This window comes from Penicillium digitatum, chromosome 1 (genome assembly GCF_016767815.1).
Source record: "Penicillium digitatum chromosome 1, complete sequence".
In the NCBI taxonomy this organism is placed as follows: Eukaryota; Fungi; Ascomycota; class Eurotiomycetes; order Eurotiales; family Aspergillaceae; genus Penicillium; species Penicillium digitatum.
In genome coordinates, this window is record NC_089384.1 from 3,819,915 (window position 1) to 3,841,001 (window position 21,087).

Genomic DNA, 21,087 nt, shown 5'->3' on the forward strand with positions numbered 1-21,087 from the left:
TGATCTACACTTGGTCCTAGGGGTAGTATAAGCATTCTTGAGAACCATTTCTGGACTCTTCTCAAGAATATGGACCCACTATTCTTATAGTTCTGACCTCATCTAATCTTCTTTTATCTCGACTCGGTAGGTCTCTGAACATAGACCTAGACATTACATTCCACGTACCGGGAATGACCCTGCGGCGCTCCGATATAAGGAGATATACCCGATTGTTTGATTCGGCATAGCATTTCTCATATCCTAGTAAGTATTCAGTATTTAGTGAATTCTTTATTGAAAACAAAGATCCCTGATATCTAAAACACTCGGATCGTAGGGAGCTCAGGAGGGTATGTGTGTAGGCACCGAGCATAACTGCAATTTATCAAAATTCAGAACCAGGCTACTATTTTCGACAGGGTTTGTTGAAGGAGATGGCAAGGCACTGCCTGATGTTATTATCAAGAAAATCATTGCTGTGCATTGGTTGGGTGTTCTTCCGTAGGGTTCCACCCACGGGACCTAAAAATGCAGAATTACATTGACTGAAACAAAACGTGCTGATCTTCAAGCTATCCAATACCTAGAGGGACCGCTTCTCCAGCTTCTCTTTCAACATTCGCAGGACCTTCAGCCAGGACCGACTGGCGCGGGCGGCATGCTCCATCGGCACGGCCGGGTTATCTTCCCAGGTCGATCTCGAGAAGACCTCCATACTGATCCACCCGGTATAACCCAAGCCGTTGATGCAAGCATCCGTCACCTCGCGAATCGGAAGGTATCCACCCCGATCCTCTTCACACGGAAAGAGACGCGCATTCCGTGACCAGGCTAGTAGAGTAGGTAGGCCTGGTGCTTGAAGAAAGGGCGTTTGTGGCTCAACCCGCTCGCCATCGGCAAGTTGAACCATCAGCACTCGGTCCGGGTCAACCTCCTGTATAAGCCGGACCATCGACTCCCGCAGATCTCGGTCTGCGCTTGGGCCAAGTCGGCCTGTTGCGGCGGTGGGGTCGGCCCACACTCGCGCTGCTATGTTGAATGTATCGAGACAGATGCCGAGATTGGGTCGATTGGCCCGTTTGATCACATCCCATGAGTCCTCCCAAGTGTTGATGTATGTCCCCCATGCCAGGGCCTCGTATGCAATGCGCACGGGGAATGCTACATCTGCGGCCTCGGCTAGGTCGGCTGCGAGACGCTCTCTGTCGGAGGTGATCTCCGAGGCATCGAGAAAAGATGATGGGATCAGGATGAAGAGTGAGTCACCAAGGATCTTGCATAATTGCACCCAATGCTTGAGTTCATCAATGCGTTCCGCATGCCGTTCTGGATCAAGGAGACCCTCGTAGTGTCGGAAAGGTTGGAGAGCTACAATCTGCAGATCACGCTCAGCAGATAAATCCCTGATAGCGTGCGCTGCGTCTATTTCATAGTCTCGATCAGTGCGGAGTTCAAGATCAGTTGCATGCGCGCGAAGGGTCCTGGCGAGCTGCGCTATATCATCATGGAAAAGTTCAAGTCCTTGTTGGCCATTGAGGGCGACAGCATCGAGTTTGGCGATGATGGGGTGTAAATTCGCGGCTCCCAAACTAACTGTTGCTATAGCTGGCTTCCATCGCGAGTTGTCTTCAATACGGGCTTTAGGAAGAGAATGCATCGCTGTAATGTTTTTGGAGGTTGATCTGGAACCAGCAGTAACTAGTGGTTTTCTTCCCGCTCTTATAGATCACAACCGCACACCAACGTGGGATTTCTGCTTCCGTGCTTGGATTTCAGTGATTTCCTGGTTTTTTTGGAGAAAAATAAAATTACAATGTAGGAGTGAGTACAGAAAGTTCACCACTTACAGATGGTCCGGATTCAAATCGTACACCGTAGAGTAAGCATGTACACCTTTTATCACCTCAATCAGTTCAGCTCCTCTGTCAAATGCGGAACATTCAGACGATGTGCTATGAATGATAGAATGGGGGGGGGGGACGTCTAGAAACGATGTGCCCCGGTTTTCAGTTATCTTCGGGATCAACTTACCTCGATTGCATTCGTATGTTAGAGGAATGGATTGAGCACAGATGGATACAAGGGTCTTTGGTCTACTTACCTTTTCCGATGTCACTGTTACCAAGGGGAGCACCGGGGACTATAAGATGCAATCGAGATCCAGTCAAATAGTTCCTTCATCCCAGCTTGTGCTACTCGAAGCAAATCATTCGACACTGTGTATCGGTGTTTTCTTTTCTTGAACCGCAAAAATGACAATCACTACGCCCTTTCAATGTTTGGTTAATCGTCTTGGCCTAATGGCCTTGAAAGAAACCCCAGATTCATCTCCACAAGCCCACTTCGAGCTACTGCGAATCGTCGACCAGCTCAGGTCCGCGGTAGAAACGCCGACAGAAACCATATTGCGTCTGATTTATCAGGTAAACAATTCTACCGACCTGAATCGAGTTTTTTGTTCTGACTTGATTCTAGCCTCCTCAAAATGCCGCGTTGCGCATTGTCATTGACTTGGGTATTTTCCCCGTGCTCGTGGAGCAGCGACACAGAGAAATGGGACTGTCAGCCGCTCAGCTGGCAGAGTATACGGGCGCCGAAAAAGATCTTATTGGTACCTTTTCCTGCAAATTACAATCGTTACACATTGTGGATCGCCTAACCGTGTGATGTAGTCCGAATGATGCGCGTTATGGCTTCTCTTGGGCTGTGCATCACACCAACTCCCGAGGTGTATGTTGCCAATGACAAGACGGTGGCACTAACGCAACCGATTGGAAGAGATGGAATCCCATGCATGTATGTTGGTGATGGTGGCTTGGACCCTTGCATCGCTTCGCACGTTTGCTCACTGACCTTTCGTTAAGATATGACCTCACCATTCCAACCTTGAGCAAGCTTCCAGAGTACCTGCGCTCACATGGCTATGCCAATCCCCAGGATTATACCAAGTCGCCTATGCAATGGGCAGTTGGACAGAGTCAGTTTGAGTGGCTTGCGAGTCACGCGGAGCAGCAGAAGCTTTTCAACTCGTACATGGCTAGCCGTCGCGAGGGTAGACCGATGTGGTACGATATATACCCCGTCGAGCGACTGTTTGGCCATGCCGTGCCATTCAACGATACCGTCTTTCTGGTAGACATTGGTGGAAACCAGGGGCACGATCTGGGCGAATTCCGTCGACAATATTGTCATCTGCCGGGCAGAATGGTCCTGCAGGACTTACCAAAGGTGATTGATGGAGTCGACGGTCAGAGCGCAGGAATCGAGGTGATGGGATACAATTTCATGGATGCTCAACCCGTCAAAGGTGCCCGTGCATACTACTTTCGTTCTATCTTCCATGATTGGGATGATCAAATTAGTCGCAAAATTCTCCTGAATACGGTGCAAGCGATGGCACCGGACTATTCTAGAATTCTCATTGTGGATTTTGTCCTGCCAGATACCAATACGCCCCTGATGCAGGCTTCGTTGGATATTCAGATGATGAGTATCGGGGCGGGTGTTGAGCGGTCAGAGCAACAGTGGAGAGATCTCTTGCATAGTGCAGGGCTGGAAATCACGGGGATTTGGAATCAGAGCCCGGCGATGGAGTCGGTGATTGAAGCAGTTCCAGTGTTGACATAGAACAGGCAGTGAAGTTTGAGCAGGTTTGGGATTTGAATTTGAGCAAAAATGTGGCAGACAAGATACAAGGTTCGAGAAGGCTAAAAGAGATCAATAGAGAAAGGTAAGGCAGTCTTCATCCGCCAGTCTACGACCGGTTAGGAATGAAAGATTAACATGCTCGTGGGGCAGAGGGGAGCTATTCGAAACAATCATAACCTATCCCAAAACGTGTCAGGTCAATTCCTCTAAGCTATGTAGTTTTGCTAATACCAAACTACTAGGGAAGCTTTCAAGATTTCATTCACGTGTGAACTATAGCGCCTAGATTCTCAAATTAGACGTCTCATGTAGCCGGGACCTAAGCATGCTCCTGGTGTTTGGTTGGCAGTAGGAACATCCGAAGAACAGATGGTTGCTATAGATCGAGCGAGGCCTGACATTAATCACAAAGTCATTTAACGTTACCCCTTCTGTGAGGCGACCGTGAGTTACTAAGCACGAAAACGGTCTATGTTGGAGGATAGGTAATAGTGCCGCGACAGTACTCAAACAAGCTCTTTGAATCTTAACTTTAATGGCCAGTCCGCTAAATCATCTGTCAGCCATGGAGATAGACCTTGATAGCTCGCGCCAAGACCCCTCCGCCAAGACTTCTTGGCGGGTGTAAAATCTCAGGCTCGATGCCAAGACCTTATTCTAGTACCCAGTCAGGCGATAAATTTTACTTGAATAACGTAGTCCCTAACACAATACGCTCAACATATGTTGTAGTCCCATCGGACTGATTTTCTTCTAGTCCCACGGCGTGTGGGAGTGAACAAGAAAAAGCCCAAAAAAAAAACAGTACTATGGGAGTTGGCAAGATGTACCTGAAATTCTTGCAACATTCACCAATGAAATGGCGCCCAGCTTAGGAGGTGTGGGTAATTTTTCAATTCCGTAGTTAATAAAAGATCTATGGGTACCAAGAACGATGATTTTTGCAGTGGGGTTTCGAGGGGTTAGGTGTATCAATGTTACAAGCGAACAGTGCGCACACCCCGCTATGTGTCCTGGTTGCCCTTTAAAACAACATGGACCCCACTCACAGTCATACCCGGAAAGGTCCCTGGATATAGACTAGCGTATCTTAGATGTTAGGATTCGTAAAACCATTGAAGAGTGTAAGTGGTGACACCAGTTTCGGGGAGCATTGTGCAGCTGACCAACAACCTTGAAAACTGCCAGAAATGCTCCTTCTACTATAAAGATGACTCATTTGAATTGGCATTCAATGGACAAAACATCGATTAAAGTAGAGCTAGCTAGATACTGAAAGAGTGTGGTGGTAACGAGAATGGTAAACACAGAGAAACACTGGGAATGTACGAATACATCACCCCAACACAGACAGAATCCACGGCTTGTTCCAAGCCCCCTGTGACGTAAATCATTCGCATAGAGAGATACGAACCATCTCGGGCCTTTGATAAGCTAGAGAATAATCAAAAGCCAAGGATTCTGCTTCTTGCGGAACTGTATAGTTGGTTCAAACTGGAGTCTGGCAGTCAACCCTCCTGTGGTGCTCATCGTATTCACAGTGGTGGCGATCAGACTTGCACTATAGATGAAGATCAAACGTTAACAACAGATCAAATGGCCCGGAATTGGATCGAAATTTACCCTCTTATTGGCAGCCGAACCGCAGTTGACAATAACGTTTCTTCCACCCTTCAGGTACGTGCACGTGTTGTGTTTCAGACTGCATTGCTATAGAGTGGTTCGCAAAGTTAAATATTATCTCAATCAGCATATCATAAAAACTTACTCCTCCGTATTTACTGAGCTGTACGTCTCGGGCATCAAGATCGTCCGACGCGGTCGCGATGGGGTTGGCAACCGCGCCCATTGCGGTGAAGAGGATAATGGCAATGCTGGTAATCTGCATCGTGAAAGTGTGGTCTTATCGAAGATTGTGGTATGGTAGTTGAGAGAGAAGTAATGTTAATGCGATCGTTTCTTTGTAAATTGGAGCGCCGCGAAGGTATCTTATATAGAAATTGCCGGATGCTTCCTACAATATATGACAAGTACTGTCCTCGAAAATAGTGCAGTAATCATTGGAACTGTGGTCGAAAGATATCCAAGCTGTCCAATAAAAGGTATGCCTCATAAATCCAAATGAACTCAACTCGTTAGTTGGTATGATCTTTTAGGTGAAACAGTTGAGTTATTGGTAATTGTATCACGTTGGGGTGTGATACCCCATGCAGAAGGATTGAAGCAACCAATCCGATAGTAAAATATTGAAGTTCTGGGTGACCTTACATCCTCGGTGATGTTGGAAGAGGAGTGACCTTCAGATCCCCAGATAGAGGAGCATCCTATACATGCGGGGTATAGGATCGACAACGCTTTCATTGGCTCAATGCTAAAGATACTGCTGATCTGCCCCCATCGGTCGAACCGCAGTCCCTGCATGCAAAGCCTTGTGGCCTGCTGCAAGCTTGGGGTGAAAGTCCGACGAACTAGGGCAAAGTGAAAGTAAGTAAGATCTGGATATACAAGTACAAAACAAGCAAGTGGCGAGAATTAGCTGCATATCCGCCAGAGGCTCGCAAAAACCTTGGGAATAAGCACCTCGTGGGCGGGTGCATCAATTTCAGTCCGCAATGCTCTGTATGTAACGTAATTCACAAGCAAGTGGGCCGGCTCAAAACAAATAGTGAATCCTATAAACGACAACGTGATGTCTCAACAATGGTGATCTTTAAAAAAAGATTGGCAGGATCCAGACAGAATTATGACTGGAGACGGCAGTGTAAGAAAAAGAAACCATGAATTAGAAACCCCGTTTCTTTTCCTTGTAGCACTCTGCTCTGGAATAATAGTGCATTCGGTGGAATTCATGCACCAAGCCTTTTGAAGCGGTAGATTAATATCAGCGACACATCTGGCGATCAATTCCTTCTCATGCGCCACGTCGTTTGTGGTCCGATCCGATTCTCTGGGGCTGAAATAATCTCGGGGTCTTAATCCAAACAGTAGATATGTTGTATATTCGTCAAAAGTTCTCTAAAATAGAAAGGCCAAACTGAACAGACTTGTATCACGAAGGCTAGCTTTTATCTTCGCATGGTAAATAGTCTCAGAAATCATTGAAGTGGGCAGGGACGCATTGTCTGGCTGTACTGAGGAACTACAGACGGAGCTGTGAGTACATTCAAGCCTCAAGGCTATGGAATTATCATGGTACTTAGGCCCTACGTGACATTTGACTAAGAAGGTAGAAGAAAAGTCGGACAACGGACTTGTATCTCTTCTCAATCTCAGGATCGCTGGAGTGGATTGGTTAGTCGGCAAAGGAATCAGGAGGACTTCAGGATTGACAAAAAGAACAAAATTTGACAACATCGGGTAGAAACGGCTGGCTTTCCATCCGTCTAGGATAGCGAGCGCGCTGAATCGCCCCCATTCATAACAGATAGTCACCGAGTGCGTCTAATTTCAACCAATAAGAAGCACTATTCCAGGATAAGGGGAGAGATTTATTGTGGACGTGAAGTTTAGAAATGAAATTCTGTTCCATTGTTCCGCTGCTTCATACTGTAAGACAGACCCGATGTTGATTTGATTTTAAAAAGATTGAAAGTGAGGAGCAGAGAGAGTGCCATTCAACTTGGAGACTCAAGAGGCCGAGAAAGAAAGAGAGGAAGGGTGGATGTCTACATGGTATTTTCGACTTTTCCTTCGAGAATTCATCCAAGTCTTTCCGACTCTGGCTCTTCAACGCGTGCCAGGGACTTCAGGCACGAAAGATGCTTATCCTGATGCAGGGCATCGCCACCATTCTTGTAAGCCCTGAGGATCTCAGCATTCGTTTGCACGATTGTGTTGATCATGTACTGGATGCCATCAGAGGCCAGCTCCTCCAGGGCTTTCTCATCGGCCCCCTTGGCTTCTTCCTGAATCTCATGAAGTCGCTTCAGCCAGAACATATATCTCCATGGAGAAAATCCGGCAGGTGACCGCTTTCCGAGCTCAGATTCAAGAAACTCCTCACCACCCTTACTGATGTGGCTAGGACAGTCGTTCCAATACACCTCTGATAGCAAAAGGAGGTTGTGGCTTGCTATTTTCAGCCAAGCAACAGCAGCTGGCAGTAGATGAAAGACCTCAAGTTGCTTAGTACCTCGGTTGAGGTCTTCCTCGTCCGACTCTTCCCCAGTGCGAAGTACTTGAGAACTTTCAAAGAGAGGACGGAAGATCAGAAGAGCCACCTGACACAGCCTATCCTTGGCGACACGAGTGGACGCAAGTTTCGCCAGGAATGTGGCAAAGTTGAGACGGTGTGTTCCCGACATTGCAGCACCGTGGTTAAGCCAGAAATTGGTCATATCGCCAACTAAGAAAGGAAGATCGGTCCATAGTGTACCGTCGACGGTTCTTGCGATATCAATCCCATGAACTCCACGTGCAGGTCTAGTCAACGGTCCCATTCCTTGAATGCGGAGGATATCGAGGACGATTCCCTCATGCTCAGGTGATTCAGAGGAGATATTTCGGCCAAGCTCGTAGTACATGTACCACAGGGAATGAATGTGGCCTTCAAGAGAGTCGACGCCATCTCCAATATCGCAGTATCGGCTCGTAACGACCCAGGTCCGGTTACCAAAGGCCATATCTCGGACCTCTTGGAACTCACCCCGAGTGATAGACTGGCGTGTACCTTCCTGGTCTCTGCGAGTGTGGTCAATCGTTGCGGTAGAAGGTGTGTCTCTAGGCAGAGAACTCAGCAGAGAATCACGGAGGTGGTCCATTTTGGATAGGTTGACAAAAGTGAAATGAGGATTCAATTCAAATTCACCTAAGAGAAAGCAGACGGTGGGGAAGTCAAGAAGTTGATGCGGGGGAACCAGATGGGGACTTGAATCGTTGTAAAGGTCAACTTGAACGAGGGGACAGAGAGATTTCTCTCCCAGGGGGGGTTACCCTCCTGAACCCCTACTAGGCAGCAACGTAGGTTCTGACAGGCTGATAGTCCAATATCGGAATTTGGACTCTTCGTATGCGCTGGTAGGTTGAAGGATTTTCTTGGTTGTCGATCATGCAGGTTATCCGGCAGATACTACGTGACAGGCCACAAACCCCGCGTTGCTGCGAGACTGGAAACTCGCAAGGCTGAGCCATACCCTGCTGTGCCAGCTCGGGCGAGAAGGGACGCGAATACAACTGCTCCTACTTACTTTTGTTTTCGGAAATACCACTACTGGTAACCAACATCAACCCTTTTTTTTAGTGATTTATGGATTGTTTCCAGTATCCATTTGAAAGAATACCATATGTAGTACCTGTGACGGGTTTGCATAAGCGCAAGTTCTCGCCCCGAGCTGGCATGGCAGGGTACGTCAAGAGAGTGTGACAAGAGGGCCTACGTGTATTAGATGCTACGTTCAACGCGACCAACTGGATGCTTGGTTTGGGAGCCGCTCTGGATCGTCATGGGGGGCTAGCGAACACCTTTTCGCTGTTGGCGGGCCCGACGGCACTCGCGCATGGAGTAGAAGCACATATTCAGTGCTAGCCACCTGGTCTACGAATTGGGCATCCGAATCATCAGTACTCCGTACTCTGTAGGCCAATCGACGGTGATTTCAAATCCTCCAGGCCGTTGTGCGTGGATGGATGTGTCCCGCCTATGCAAGTCATCGCCCCAATGACAGTCCATTATGTTGTAATTACTGAGTAGGCGCAAAAGAAGAGGGAAATAACAAACCTGGCTAGGCAACATGCATCGATATTTTATCCAAACAACTCAAGTAAAGCGTTGATTTATGGATCAGACAATTTCACGATAAGAAAATCCACCACGGTCAACATCGAAACGGCCATCTACAGCAGCTTTCGAAATCAGAAACCTCCTTAGACGCTTTCCAGATGATATAGGACGTCTTCAAACTGGTGTCCCCACTTACTTTCTTTGATTATCTTCTGTCGAGTACCATGTTGCAACACACGGCTGATAACGGGGCGGAGAATCTATGGACCGTCAAATGGTGGATCCTATGTAAAATCGCGAGTAATTGAGAAGAGTTAAAAAGTCCAGTGAAGTTTCTGTTCGAGCTGGATCCGGTACCTGTTAGCGCTATGCCAGCCAAGTGCCTCATATCACTCCAGTTCCCGAGTTCGATGCCAATACGGGAAACCTGACGAAGTTCTGCAAATAAGGTGAGGTGGGGTTCTTCTTCCAGAAATGGCCCAGAAAGGGCCCAAGGTAGAGCTTCAATGAAGGGATCTTGATCGCGTGGGGTAGGAGCGGTTAGCAAGGGACCGGAGTGGATTCTTGTTGGGTTGATCATTTCGCTGTTGGCCCGTGGGTTGCCTAGTTCGATTTCCCAGCCGCAGCTGCCGTTCTAGTTCGAGCGTACGAAACTTTCCAGAGCACTGGAAGAGCACTGGTGGTGCAATGGCGTGACTGGCCAATACCACGGAGAAGCCCACAATGGCTCAATTCGCTATGAAGTGGGGACATTGCATGGGATGATTGGTTGGTAGTCTCAACCGTCTTGGCTATCACTTTGACTAGTGATTAAAGAAACACCCGCAGTGGAGGCGGAAGAATTCACAGAGACGGAGGAGTCTTGGAGGTACTGAAGACCTGAGACTTTGCATATGAACCTCATGGGTAGGGAAAGTGTAAGATCTTTGCCGTCGAAGAAAGCTATATGGAAAGAAGCATACAGAAACCGGGGGAAGATTGACACTGCAGATCAGCTTGTTCGGATTGAACCAAGATTCGGATGACCTTAGACCACGTTTAGGGATACATGAGTAGATATATATAAGGCATGTCGCAACCGAAGAGTTTGAGATCAGTTATAAGCCAACAACTTCCGTCTCACGGGAGATTGAGAGGTCCTCCAATTCACCTCACTTGATACAATTCTTCAGCACAGCGGTTTCCAGGAGCAACTTAGTGTACTGGCGGTGTGCCCAAGCGACTTTTTCATCCATAGGCGCAGCTTCCGCTTTCCCGAGACCCTGGTAGAAACAGCTCTTGAGACTGAATTCAGCCACGCCTTGATCCCGCTTGACCACGGCAGCGATTTCGAAGAGACCATCGGAGGGACGGACTTCACGAATGCGTGGGGAGTCACCGCAACGAACAAGAATGCGGTCTTCTGTCTTCTCGACGACTTCAAAGTGGTCGGTGATGATGGTTCCTACTTCGTAGTTGTTTGAGAGGAGATCCGATCGGTTCCAGAGGTGGTCGGCAGTTTCGGGGCCACGGTACTTTCGTTCAAGGAAGGCACGCTGGGGAATGTATCCTAGAGAGAAGATAAACAAATTAGAGCTGTGGCATTGTGACAAGGCTGGTTATCCCAGTGTAGGACTTACCCATGCCGCCCCAGACACCGGCACAGAAAGCTTCCACCAATTTGCCCTTCTCCTCGACTAATGAGGGCCGAATCTTGTCTAGGGGAATCCGACGAACGCAGATGTCATGGAGAGTTGGGTTGCTACTCGGGTTGAACTTTTTGAAAAAGGCCGATTGGAAGATGGGATCGGAGCTGTCCATGGTCTCGAAAATATCATTGCGCGTGGCGCCCCAGAAGACACCGACCGAGGCAATGCTGCCTGCGACGGTTGTCTTGATTAATTTGCTGAAAATACCCATGACCGAGGAGAGGAAGAGAGGGGTTCAAAGTATGTGAGGAGTGACAAGAGGGGAGCGAGTGCTTGGAGCGAGAGCTCTCGGGGAAAGCTCCGACTGCCAAGACCACGGCCATTTCCCCTCCAATGTCAGCTACGTTGTTGTACAAAAAATTTACAAGCAGAGAGACACAACCATTTCTCTATTATTTTATTCAAAGACAGTTCGGCAATGTAGTTGCTCAATATTCACTAATTGAAACGTCGAGATCAGCATCTGCGTCGCGTCGAGGAAAGCCGAGTTGATGTAAATGGGAGCACGCGGTGGACAAGAACCAGCACTTGAAGGAAATCCAGCTCAATACCTTATTTGGTTGCGAGCTCTATATGCCAGGACCGAGCTTCAGTCCCCCAGCCAACGATGCAACCGTGAAAACACTGACAATACAGATAAGTAACAAGGGGTCCCCACAGGGAGTGAAGGAAAACCAACAACCAACACTCCATTGACAAATGAATTACACACCATAGAGGCTAAATGAATCGATCAAGATGAAGCAAAAGTCAGCCTTTTTCTTAATGCTGTCATAATGCATCTAGCTCCAGTCAGCTATGCTCACCATTCTCTAATGTTTAAATGAAAGCCCCATCAATCCTAACCTCGAAAACCCTCCCAAGCAGCACCCAAACAGCACTTAAAGATCCCCTAGAGACCACCGAAAGATGACAAAGTTAACGTGAAGTTGCATAGGCTTTTTTAATGGCACAAAAGTACCTTGTAAGGGGGGTTGAGTCGGCTAGTCTACGAAACAATGTAACCACGGATTGAAATTCAATTGACGAAAGTAAGGAGTATTAAGTAAGCTTCTAAATAGAGAATCACGGAATTATCTCGAGGTAGTCAAAGCTATAAAGTACACTTGCCTTTGTGAAAGGATGTTCAAACCCAACCGTATTGACAAGGCACCGGAAAGCGAGAATTTTTGTAAACGTCTCAATTTATGACATCTTGAATTTCACCAGGTGCTTTAGATTGTAGAGTCTCTTTCTTCGTTCTCACTGCGCTCCCCCAAAGCATGACCAATTGAAATTCAAACTTCCTGATTGACCATCCATGTCCGGAGTACTCAAATTTATGTTCTACTCAATTCTAGCACTGTGGTTATAGGTCTCCACTTATCTATAAATTCGGCATGCCGATGCCCAGCCTTGCAGGACTCGATGATTGACTCGCAAAATTCAACCGACATATGGTAGAGTGGAGATGGATCAGACAAATTCTTAACCACAACCATGTAGACCACGGATACAAACCTACTCAAATTTTTATACTCTGAACCAGACTTCGCCAACCAATAGATCCATGTAAATTCTGACAGGATCGTCACCCAGATTCTTTTAAATCGTTACTCATCCATTATTGTTCGTCAAATGCCACTCGTTTGAATTGGGGACAAACACTGGTCTTTGGGTTCAATCATGCTGGTAGATCGCAATCAGAATATACCAGAAGATGAAATTGAAACCTCACCGCACCCTCCTCGCATATGGAGAAACTCCAGATTAGGAGGATCTTAAGTCAACAAAGCTTTTGGTCCATATTAAATTTGTACTCCACATTTAGTCGACCGGGGTCCTGTTAAGAAGCATGATTGCTCCGCCCCACATGCGGGTACTGGCACAGACAGCACAGCCACAACAAAATCGATTCTCCCCTTCTCCTTCGTCATGTCCCAGATCCCTCTCGCATTCGTGGCTTTCGCCTAGTCGATCTTTTTCATCCGGTTTTGCGCATTTGGCTTCACGATTGTTTTTTTTTTTTTAGGGGGTTGTGTTTTGTCTTCTTGAACCTTGTTTTTTTTCATCCCGTTTGTGGAATCATGGCTCGTTGTGTTTACATCAAAGTCTTGTTGAATGGTTGAAACTTGATTTGGCAATGCCCTCCGGCCGTGTCAAGCACATTGTCCGCCCTTGGGACATCATCCAGCATGTCCGGTAGTGATGGGGTAGGGCTCTGGGCTCGACTTTCAGGTGAGTGCTGGGTGTTGTCTGACGTCCCTTCCCTTTTTCGCGTTACCAGTTGAACCTCGCGGAGTCTACGAACATGCGCTAATTGAGATGAGAATCAGGTCGTTTTGCCCCGTTCCGTTTGCCACAATTCTGCTCCCAATCTCGAGGTTGGCGCCCATTGGCTCTGCGCCCGCCATATCTGCTCTCTCTTGTATGTTTGATGTTAACGATGCTGTTGACCCTAGAAGGGTTGCGGCGGTATAGCGATCGCGAGGGGGGATTGGTCTTTTTTGAATGCACGGAAGATGTCAACGACGCACAATCTTTTGCTTACAACTACCTCCCTATCATCATCTCCCTCATACTCATCTTGGCCTGGACCGTGACGGATTTCGATGTTCTTCGGCTGGAACCTTATTTTCAATTATCCCGACCCGAGGGAGCGCCAGCGACCGTTCTTTTCATCAACTATAACTTCGGCCAAACTATTCTCACGCCGATCAATGCCGTGATCCGCCGCCACTGGGTAGTGTTCTGGGTTTCCTTTGTCACGCTCTTGGTCCGAATGATTCTTCCCGCTCTGCAGAGCGCGGTATTTGAGCTACGCGAGGTGACGGTAATCGACGACAGCACCATAAGAAGCTGGTCTGACCTGGTGGATTTGGACACACAAGCAAACTTGATCTCGATGCAAGCCGGTGTTCTTCACGACGTTTTTTCTTCAAATGAATTATCATCCCGGTCCCGATCCGCCAAATACGCCATGGCGCCCGTGGAGATTCCTGATAGCGAGCGAGACGACAGAACGATGTGGATTGTGCACCAGACGCTTTATTGGGCGCATCTTTCATGCGAGAATGTCCTTATTGGGGATACGCTCACCGTTGCTATCCATGAGCCCGAGGACGCTCATCCAACAATTTCTTGGAACGCCAGTAGCATTGATGTGGATAATGCGAATAGAGGGGACACGAAATGTTCACTCGACTTTCAATACGAGAGTGTCTTTTTCCCTGGCACTGATTACCTCCAAATACGTTATTGGGAGCCGATGATCAGTGCTGCAACAAAAGAAGCATTTCCAAACCGAACCCAGGCCTTCACGGAATTTGGCTGTGATCCGTATGATCTATATGGTATGCTCATCGGAGTCAATATCACCAGTCCAAGCTCGACTTCGACCGCAACCGAGTACTCCGCGTCTGGTACGGCTTTTGCCTGTGACATAATTTATCACAAAGCGGAAGCTCAAGTGACTATGCACTCCAACACCACCATAATATCTATTAAAGTCGATCAGGCCACCACCCGCGAGCTCACGAAAGCCGAATTCAACATTGATCATTTCCAAGCTCTGCTGTCTCAACGCGCCCCGTTTACCAGTGACATGCTCTTCATCCACGAAAATGCTACCGCGGGGGATCGCACAGTTACAGAACTCCCAATCATCAGCCAGGAGCTGGGGGATATCCAGCCTCTGTTAGTGCTCGACACATCGACTGTCATGACAAAGGGTGAATTCGAATTCAAGATTGCGCGGGACGTCAAGCAGACTTTCATCCTCACACTCGGTCATATGTTTGACCCTGATAGTGTACCCAAGGACCTCCCGGCCGAGCGCGTGTCGAACAAAGTAGCTATCGCTGTCGTCGATTTTGCTGCCCTTTGGTCCGAGCTCATTCTTGCCCTAGCCACTTTGACTACAGTTTACCTCCTTTACATGTATAGTTCACGTGAACTGTTTCTCCAAAGCGACCCAGGTTCCATAGGTGCCATGTGTAGTATTGTCGCCGATATTTTTCACCCGTCCAACATACTCGCAGAGCCACTGGCTGAACTTCATCAATTCTCCACTCGGCAACTTCGTCGCATCTTCAAAAATGCACGGTGTTACTGGCGACCTGGTCCTTCTGGTAACAGGCTGGATGTTGTCGCCGAAGATGGTCTGTACCACCCGGCCGTTCGAATCCTATTCATCCTCGAGCATAATAACTGACTGTGTCATTAGGCTCCCCGGTCCAGCTTGGCGAAAATCTCAAAACCCGAGTTGATCCGATGCCTCACTTTCTCGTAATTCCTTTCTTCCTTGTTGAATTCTTGGCACTAGCTGGGGTGATTATCCTCATTGTACTAGTGGTCGCCTCTTTGCTTCGAAACGGCCGCTTTAGCCACATGACCCAATCAGACTCGAGCGCATTCCAGGTTATCCTTTCCTGTCTACCATCCGTCGTCGCATCGTCTGTCGGAGCTCTATGTACCTCCATTCACCGAAACCTCAGCGTCTTGGAGCCTTGGGTCCACCTGCAACGCGGCAATGCCTCGGCGAGGACGTCGTTGTCACTGAACTACTCGTCTCAAAGTCCGCTCGCCATCTTCTTCAAAACAGTTCGGAACCGGCAACATTTGCTGTGTCTTGTTTCAACTGCGTGCGTCTTAAACATGGCTTTAACTGTGGTTGCGGGTGCGCTTTTCACTCAAGTATTGACAAGCTCAACATTGGAGACCAGCGATTTGTCAATGAACTACAGCCAATCTGTATTCTGGCAGACTGACTTCGCGGCAGAATTTACTGAGTATGATTTGATTCAGAGCAGCATCAGCAGCGGATCACCTATGCTCTCTTGGACTGGCTCAGATCAATCTTTTGTCCCATTGCACGTGTCCAATCCCGACCCAGACGTGACTTACAGCGCCTCAACGCTTGGGGTTGGAGCTGAGCTCAAGTGTCAATCACTTTCGTTGGACTCCCTTGTCTATGATAAAATCACAGGTCTCTCATATTGGCGATATGAACTATTTGACAATTCCTCCATGGAATGTATGGCAAGCATGCCACCACTAAAGAGCAAAGAGGAAGGAATCTTGTTATCTATTCATTTCTTGTCTCCAGATGACACCGAGGAATCGGACATCTGCCAGACATCGACGGTTCTAGTTGTCGGCCGTTGGGATTATCTGCCGAGCTCCCCGATCACGGATAACAATACAATTGCATTGCACTGTGAACCCCAGGCGAGACTGCAAACGTATTCTATCTCTTTCGACCAGAAGGGGCAGATCGAATCGTATGGCCCTATTCCCAAAACATCCATCGCTGATGGAACCATGTACGACAATGCAACCGTGAGTCTCGGTCAGTTCAACAAAGTCTTCGCGGCTATCCCTAACAGCTTTGTTGGCAATACTTCCATGCAGAATGGAACGTACAACATTTCTTCCTACGACTGGGCAGGTTTCCTTGTTGCCCGCCTGTACGAGCACGCAGATCCCAGCTTTGACGCCCTGGACTCCGTTCTTTTGACCAAGATTACTGGCACCATATATCAATTAGTCTACAGCACCTACTTCTCCATTTGGCGCGATATCTACCTCGAACCCCTTGCTCACCCGGTCCCGGCCACAGATGCCACCATTACCCGCGTCACCTGGCGCATGGTTCCGTCGGTTCCATCACTTTCCATCGCTCTCGTCATCATCGTCTTTGATACGATAGTCGTGCTTTTAGTGTTCGGAACACGACGTGGCCGGTTCAGTGGACCCCGAATGCCGCGCTCCATTGGAGCCATCATTCCCTGGATTTCGCACAGCCAAATGCTTCATGATTTTACCGATACACTTACCTGGAGCAGTGCCCAACGGCATGCTCATCTCATGTCCCTGAACAAACGATATGGTTTCCGTAAGTTCATGGGTGCCGATAACCGCTGGCGGTTCGCCGTCGATCAGGAAACAGAGAATGTCAAACCTGCCAGTTCCCCGGACGGAGCCCCAGAAGTGGAGGTGGACAAGTCTACCTCCATTCAGCTACAGGAGATCCGAAGTCCACCATCTCCTTCTCTTCCTCCTCGAACCTGATGACCCGGCCTTTAATGTGCTACGACTTTTCTTCTGATTTGCACAAGCTACATTACGTTCTAGGGGTACATATATTGATTCAAACATGGGCGTTTTTGACTTTGACAAGCCCGCTGAGATAGAAAGTCGGACAGGCAAGCCGGTCCTTGCTTCACGTGCATTTTGGATGTCCTCAGCGGGGACGTCACATCGGTACATTGTAAAAAATCAAAATCCGCAACCGTTTGTTTGTTTTCCGCGGCGCTTTTCTCGTCCAACCCCGTCCTTAGCCTTTGTTTGAGGATGCCGATATGGAGAGACCGGGTCTTCTATAACACATGCATGGGAATGATCCCTGACAAGCAAGATATCTATATTCATCTATTCGAATCAAACGAAAGGAGTACAAGATGTGGCGCTATGGATGGCATCTCCCGCGTGGGAAGTGGACGACTGGGACTAGTTTCGAGTGCGCTGGACTATCACGGACGATTGAAAATAACTGCGATCCAATTTTGGTGCGATTTTGGAAATACATACACCCTTCATCTCACCTAACCTCCATAGCGAGGCCTAACATCATCGAGCTAAAGCCAAATTTAGCATCACATTTCTAGTCCTATCCCGCGGCCCTGGGTTGACCATCAACCGCTTGAAGATGAACGCAAAGCGTCTCCATAAAGGGACCTTGAATGAACAAATCCTTCTAGAACATGCCTGCTGGACCGTGTCAACCCTCCAACATGGCGATGGTAAAGTGAAGGTCCTCAAATAACAGTAGCCAGAAATTTCCTTAATGGAATTTGCACCAAGGAAGACAGCGTCGGGCAGGAATATTGAGGTACTACACTTGGCAATGTAAGATGTGAGATGCTTTGACATTTCGATCTAGTTTTTTCCGCCGTTCGTTCTATTATTTAAATTTTCCTTGAGTTGACAGACCTCCTACCATTCAACCGATCAAAGTCGAGTATCTATGTTAAGACTGGACCTACCACCCCCTAGGCGTGGGGGGGCTGATGACTGTCGGAAGGAAAGATTTTTTTTTAGGGGGAATAGTCCTTCTCATCAGTATGTATGAAATAGCAATTAGGACGGAGTTAAATGACCGCCTCCCGGAGGCGGTCAGTATTGCCGTCGGGCCAGGACTATATGTTCTTACCCTTCATGTTTTATTAGTTGAGAAAGGAAGAATCCATCCTAGGAGTTCAGTTAATCTCTTTCACCCATCAGTTTGCTTCAAGTCCTTTGGATCTTCCCTTCTGTCGGAAATCAGTAAAGTGGTCCATCTGGAAGGCATCTGGCAAGGATCTCTGGAGGGGAAACTGACTCGCTGAGGGTGGGTCAGGTTTCGGCCTGACAATGACCATCAGCTTAACCGCCCGGACTTCCCCCGAGACCCCGCGTGGGATGCATTCATCGTGTGGGGTTGGATTGCAAACCTCCAGCTTTAAAAATAATTTACTCGCATCAAAAATTCCGTTGGTCTAGCTCCGGTATTTTATTATTGACGGGAATCTTATCTCGTAACTCGCAATGGCCAAGATTAAGTCCATCGAATACTTCCGTGTCAAGCCCCGTTGGCTGTTTGTTAAAGTCGCCGATGATGAGGGCCACTTCGGTTGGGGAGAGGGCACACTCGAAGGACATTCCCTTGCGGTCGAAGGCGCACTCGATGAAATTATCACTCGCATTGTGGGATACGAAGCGAAGTATGATTGAATCGATGTTATCGGTGACAAAGAAAGCTCTAACCTCCAACAGTGACATTCAGCATATTTGGCAGACAGTATGGCGGCTCGGGTTCTATCGGGGTGGACCGGTGTTCATGTCAGCTTTGTCAGGGATTGACATCGCTTTGTGGGATCTGAAGGGCCGAAAGCTGGGTGTTCCAGTCCATGAACTCCTGGGTGGCAAGGTGCGCCAGAAGGTGCAGGTGTATGCTTGGATTGGAGGTGACCGACCAAGTGATGTTGAGGCTGCAGCGTTAGTTCCGAGGACAGAAAGGAGAGCCAAAGGAATCGAGACTCTGACAATAGGTTCCTATAGGAAAGAACGAATCGCCCAAGGCCTCAAGTGTGTCAAGATGAATGCTACCGAAGACGTTAATTGGCTTGACTCGCCAGCCGTTTTGCAGTCCTGCGTGGAACGATTGAAGCAGGTGAAATCTCTGGGTCTTGATGCTGGTCTGGACTTCCACGGCCGCTTGCACAGACCTATGGCTAAGCAGCTGGCCAAGGCACTGGAGCCTTACCACCCTCTGTTCATTGAAGAACCACTACTCTGCGAGCATCCCGAAGCTATCAAGCAGCTTGCTGGGCAGACTGCAATCCCTATCGCATTCGGCGAGCGCCTATACTCTAGGTGGGACATCAAGAGGTTCTTAGAGGACTCGTCGGTAGATATCTTACAGCCTGATGTTGCCCATGCAGGAGGTATCTCCGAGACTCTGCGTATCGCAAATATGGCTGAGGCATATGATGTTGCTATCGCGCCTCATAGTCCTCTGGGTCCCATCGCGTTGGCGGCCTCGCTTCAGGTGGCCCTCTCAATACCCAATTTTGTCATCCAAGAGATGTCGCTAGGTATGCACTACAATGTTGAAGCAGGAGATATTGACCTGAATAGCTACTTGGTGGATAAGACGGTCTTTAATATCAAGGAGGGATATGTGGCTGCCCCCTCTAAACCCGGCTTGGGAATAGACATTGACGAAGACCTGGTCCGAAAGATCAGCAAGGAAACAGAACCTTGGCAGCCCAAAGAGTTCTATGGACCAGATGGATCTATTCGTGAGTGGTAACAGTGACGATATAATTTAGAGATTTCTGTTGTGAATGTGTATTCAAACGTTCACCATGCGACACATTCACCGGAGCGGGGACGAAGCAATTTCGCGATTCAGAATCACGAAAAAAAAAGAAGACCTTTCGTATTTCCTTGTCTCTCTTCTTTTTGTCTTTCAGTGCCAATGTAATACTGAATGGCAAGAGATCAGGAATATGGCCGGCCTTTGATCCGCATGACATGCAAGTTTCATCATATCGATATCCAAGAACACACGCAGGAATTTCCCGTAACCACACGACAGGTTTAGAAAATTATGATGCTAGTAGCCAAGCGGGATACAGTTATTTCTTCTAATGTAGAACCCTTGACCTCCCCAAATCATCCGGTGCCTGCCGAATATATCTCCTTTTGTATTAAACCATATAGATAAGAGACACCAGCACATAATGATTCTGCAAGCTCTTCTGGCGATTGCAACGCTGGGAATTGCCGCCGAATATCCCGTCGTCTCTTTGTTCATTCCAAACGCCGACCCTCAATCCTTGCTAGGTGAAGTTTTGGCCGCGGTTCGTGTCAATGTGAATGACCCACGAATACGCCAGCTAATTCGAAATAGCAATCAGCAACAACTACATACAGTATCAATTGCCCGGTCGGAAAAACTAATAGCACAGAATGTGGTATGGGCCCTGGCCTATTTCTGACCGCAGCCCCAACAAGTGTTGAATATTTGATAAGTGATGAATCTGACAATCTGTGCGTTTCCTCGGCCCTCAATCATTACTGCGAGTTGTTATTAGATTACTCATTGATTGAACAGATATGACCACGTTGTCTGTGATGTGACCGATCTCCCGACAGGCGCTTACACCTGTACAGACACTATCACCGGGAAAGGGATCAACACGCCCGGTACCAGCACCTCAACCATCGGCTGGGACCAGATAACATTATTGCTGGTTACCATAACGTCCACGGCTGATGCGGTGGCAGCAACAGCAAATGGGACCACTAGTGAGGATTCGACTGGTAGTAAGGCCTCTGCCACTGTCATCACTACCCCCGCGGCGGGTGTGGCTGCCGCTGCTACCACCAGCACCATCGCCACTACTCCCGCGGCAGGTGTTGCTGGAAGACCAAGCCCTACTACTGCCGTACTAGGCTGTATCTTAATTCAAGCCCTGGCAGCAATGCTGCTGTGATTGGGCTTCATTCTCCCAAGTGCTTGAC

The 21,087-nt window shown here is 48.2% G+C and overlaps 9 protein-coding genes across 9 annotated transcripts; 4 read left to right on the top strand and 5 right to left on the bottom strand.

Moving 5' to 3' along the window:
* Positions 1-565: 565 nt before the first annotated feature.
* Pdw03_3640 (Xylose isomerase-like, TIM barrel domain) lies at positions 566-1,639 on the bottom strand (the record flags this gene model as incomplete). Its single annotated transcript, XM_014676485.1, has 1 exon — positions 566-1,639. One exon carries the CDS (start codon positions 1,637-1,639, stop codon positions 566-568), a length of 1,074 nt encoding a protein of 357 aa, XP_014531971.1.
* A 595-nt stretch (positions 1,640-2,234) lies between these two features.
* Positions 2,235-3,609, top strand: Pdw03_3641 (O-methyltransferase, caffeic acid-type; the record flags this gene model as incomplete). Its single annotated transcript, XM_014676484.2, has 4 exons — positions 2,235-2,405; positions 2,458-2,593; positions 2,655-2,778; positions 2,847-3,609. 4 exons carry the CDS (start codon positions 2,235-2,237, stop codon positions 3,607-3,609), a joined length of 1,194 nt encoding a protein of 397 aa, XP_014531970.2.
* A 1,510-nt stretch (positions 3,610-5,119) lies between these two features.
* Positions 5,120-5,518, bottom strand: Pdw03_3642 (Antifungal protein Afp; the record flags this gene model as incomplete). Its single annotated transcript, XM_014676483.1, has 3 exons — positions 5,120-5,191; positions 5,254-5,340; positions 5,399-5,518. The coding sequence occupies 3 exons, from the start codon at positions 5,516-5,518 to the stop codon at positions 5,120-5,122; spliced, it is 279 nt and encodes a 92-aa protein (XP_014531969.1).
* A 1,810-nt stretch (positions 5,519-7,328) lies between these two features.
* On the bottom strand, positions 7,329-8,390 carry Pdw03_3643 (cytochrome P450; the record flags this gene model as incomplete). Its single annotated transcript, XM_014676482.1, has 1 exon — positions 7,329-8,390. One exon carries the CDS (start codon positions 8,388-8,390, stop codon positions 7,329-7,331), a length of 1,062 nt encoding a protein of 353 aa, XP_014531968.1.
* A 1,229-nt stretch (positions 8,391-9,619) lies between these two features.
* Positions 9,620-9,929, bottom strand: Pdw03_3644 (uncharacterized protein; the record flags this gene model as incomplete). Its single annotated transcript, XM_066100550.1, has 2 exons — positions 9,620-9,633; positions 9,707-9,929. The coding sequence occupies 2 exons, from the start codon at positions 9,927-9,929 to the stop codon at positions 9,620-9,622; spliced, it is 237 nt and encodes a 78-aa protein (XP_065955950.1).
* Positions 9,930-10,500: 571 nt separating this feature from the next.
* On the bottom strand, positions 10,501-11,248 carry Pdw03_3645 (beta-galactosidase; the record flags this gene model as incomplete). The annotated part of the gene is made up of 2 exons (XM_014676481.1): positions 10,501-10,898; positions 10,969-11,248. The coding sequence occupies 2 exons, from the start codon at positions 11,246-11,248 to the stop codon at positions 10,501-10,503; spliced, it is 678 nt and encodes a 225-aa protein (XP_014531967.1).
* Positions 11,249-13,211: 1,963 nt separating this feature from the next.
* Pdw03_3646 (putative 2-dehydropantoate 2-reductase) lies at positions 13,212-17,088 on the top strand (the record flags this gene model as incomplete). Its single annotated transcript, XM_066100551.1, has 5 exons — positions 13,212-13,254; positions 13,353-13,400; positions 13,479-15,176; positions 15,242-16,356; positions 16,429-17,088. The coding sequence occupies 5 exons, from the start codon at positions 13,212-13,214 to the stop codon at positions 17,086-17,088; spliced, it is 3,564 nt and encodes a 1,187-aa protein (XP_065955951.1).
* A 1,515-nt stretch (positions 17,089-18,603) lies between these two features.
* Pdw03_3647 (Mandelate racemase/muconate lactonizing enzyme family protein) lies at positions 18,604-19,870 on the top strand (the record flags this gene model as incomplete). The annotated part of the gene is made up of 3 exons (XM_014676479.1): positions 18,604-18,779; positions 18,832-19,053; positions 19,117-19,870. The coding sequence occupies 3 exons, from the start codon at positions 18,604-18,606 to the stop codon at positions 19,868-19,870; spliced, it is 1,152 nt and encodes a 383-aa protein (XP_014531965.1).
* A 433-nt stretch (positions 19,871-20,303) lies between these two features.
* Pdw03_3648 (GPI anchored protein, putative) lies at positions 20,304-21,059 on the top strand (the record flags this gene model as incomplete). The annotated part of the gene is made up of 3 exons (XM_014676478.1): positions 20,304-20,423; positions 20,474-20,613; positions 20,678-21,059. The coding sequence occupies 3 exons, from the start codon at positions 20,304-20,306 to the stop codon at positions 21,057-21,059; spliced, it is 642 nt and encodes a 213-aa protein (XP_014531964.1).
* Between the last annotated feature and the right edge of the window lie 28 nt (positions 21,060-21,087).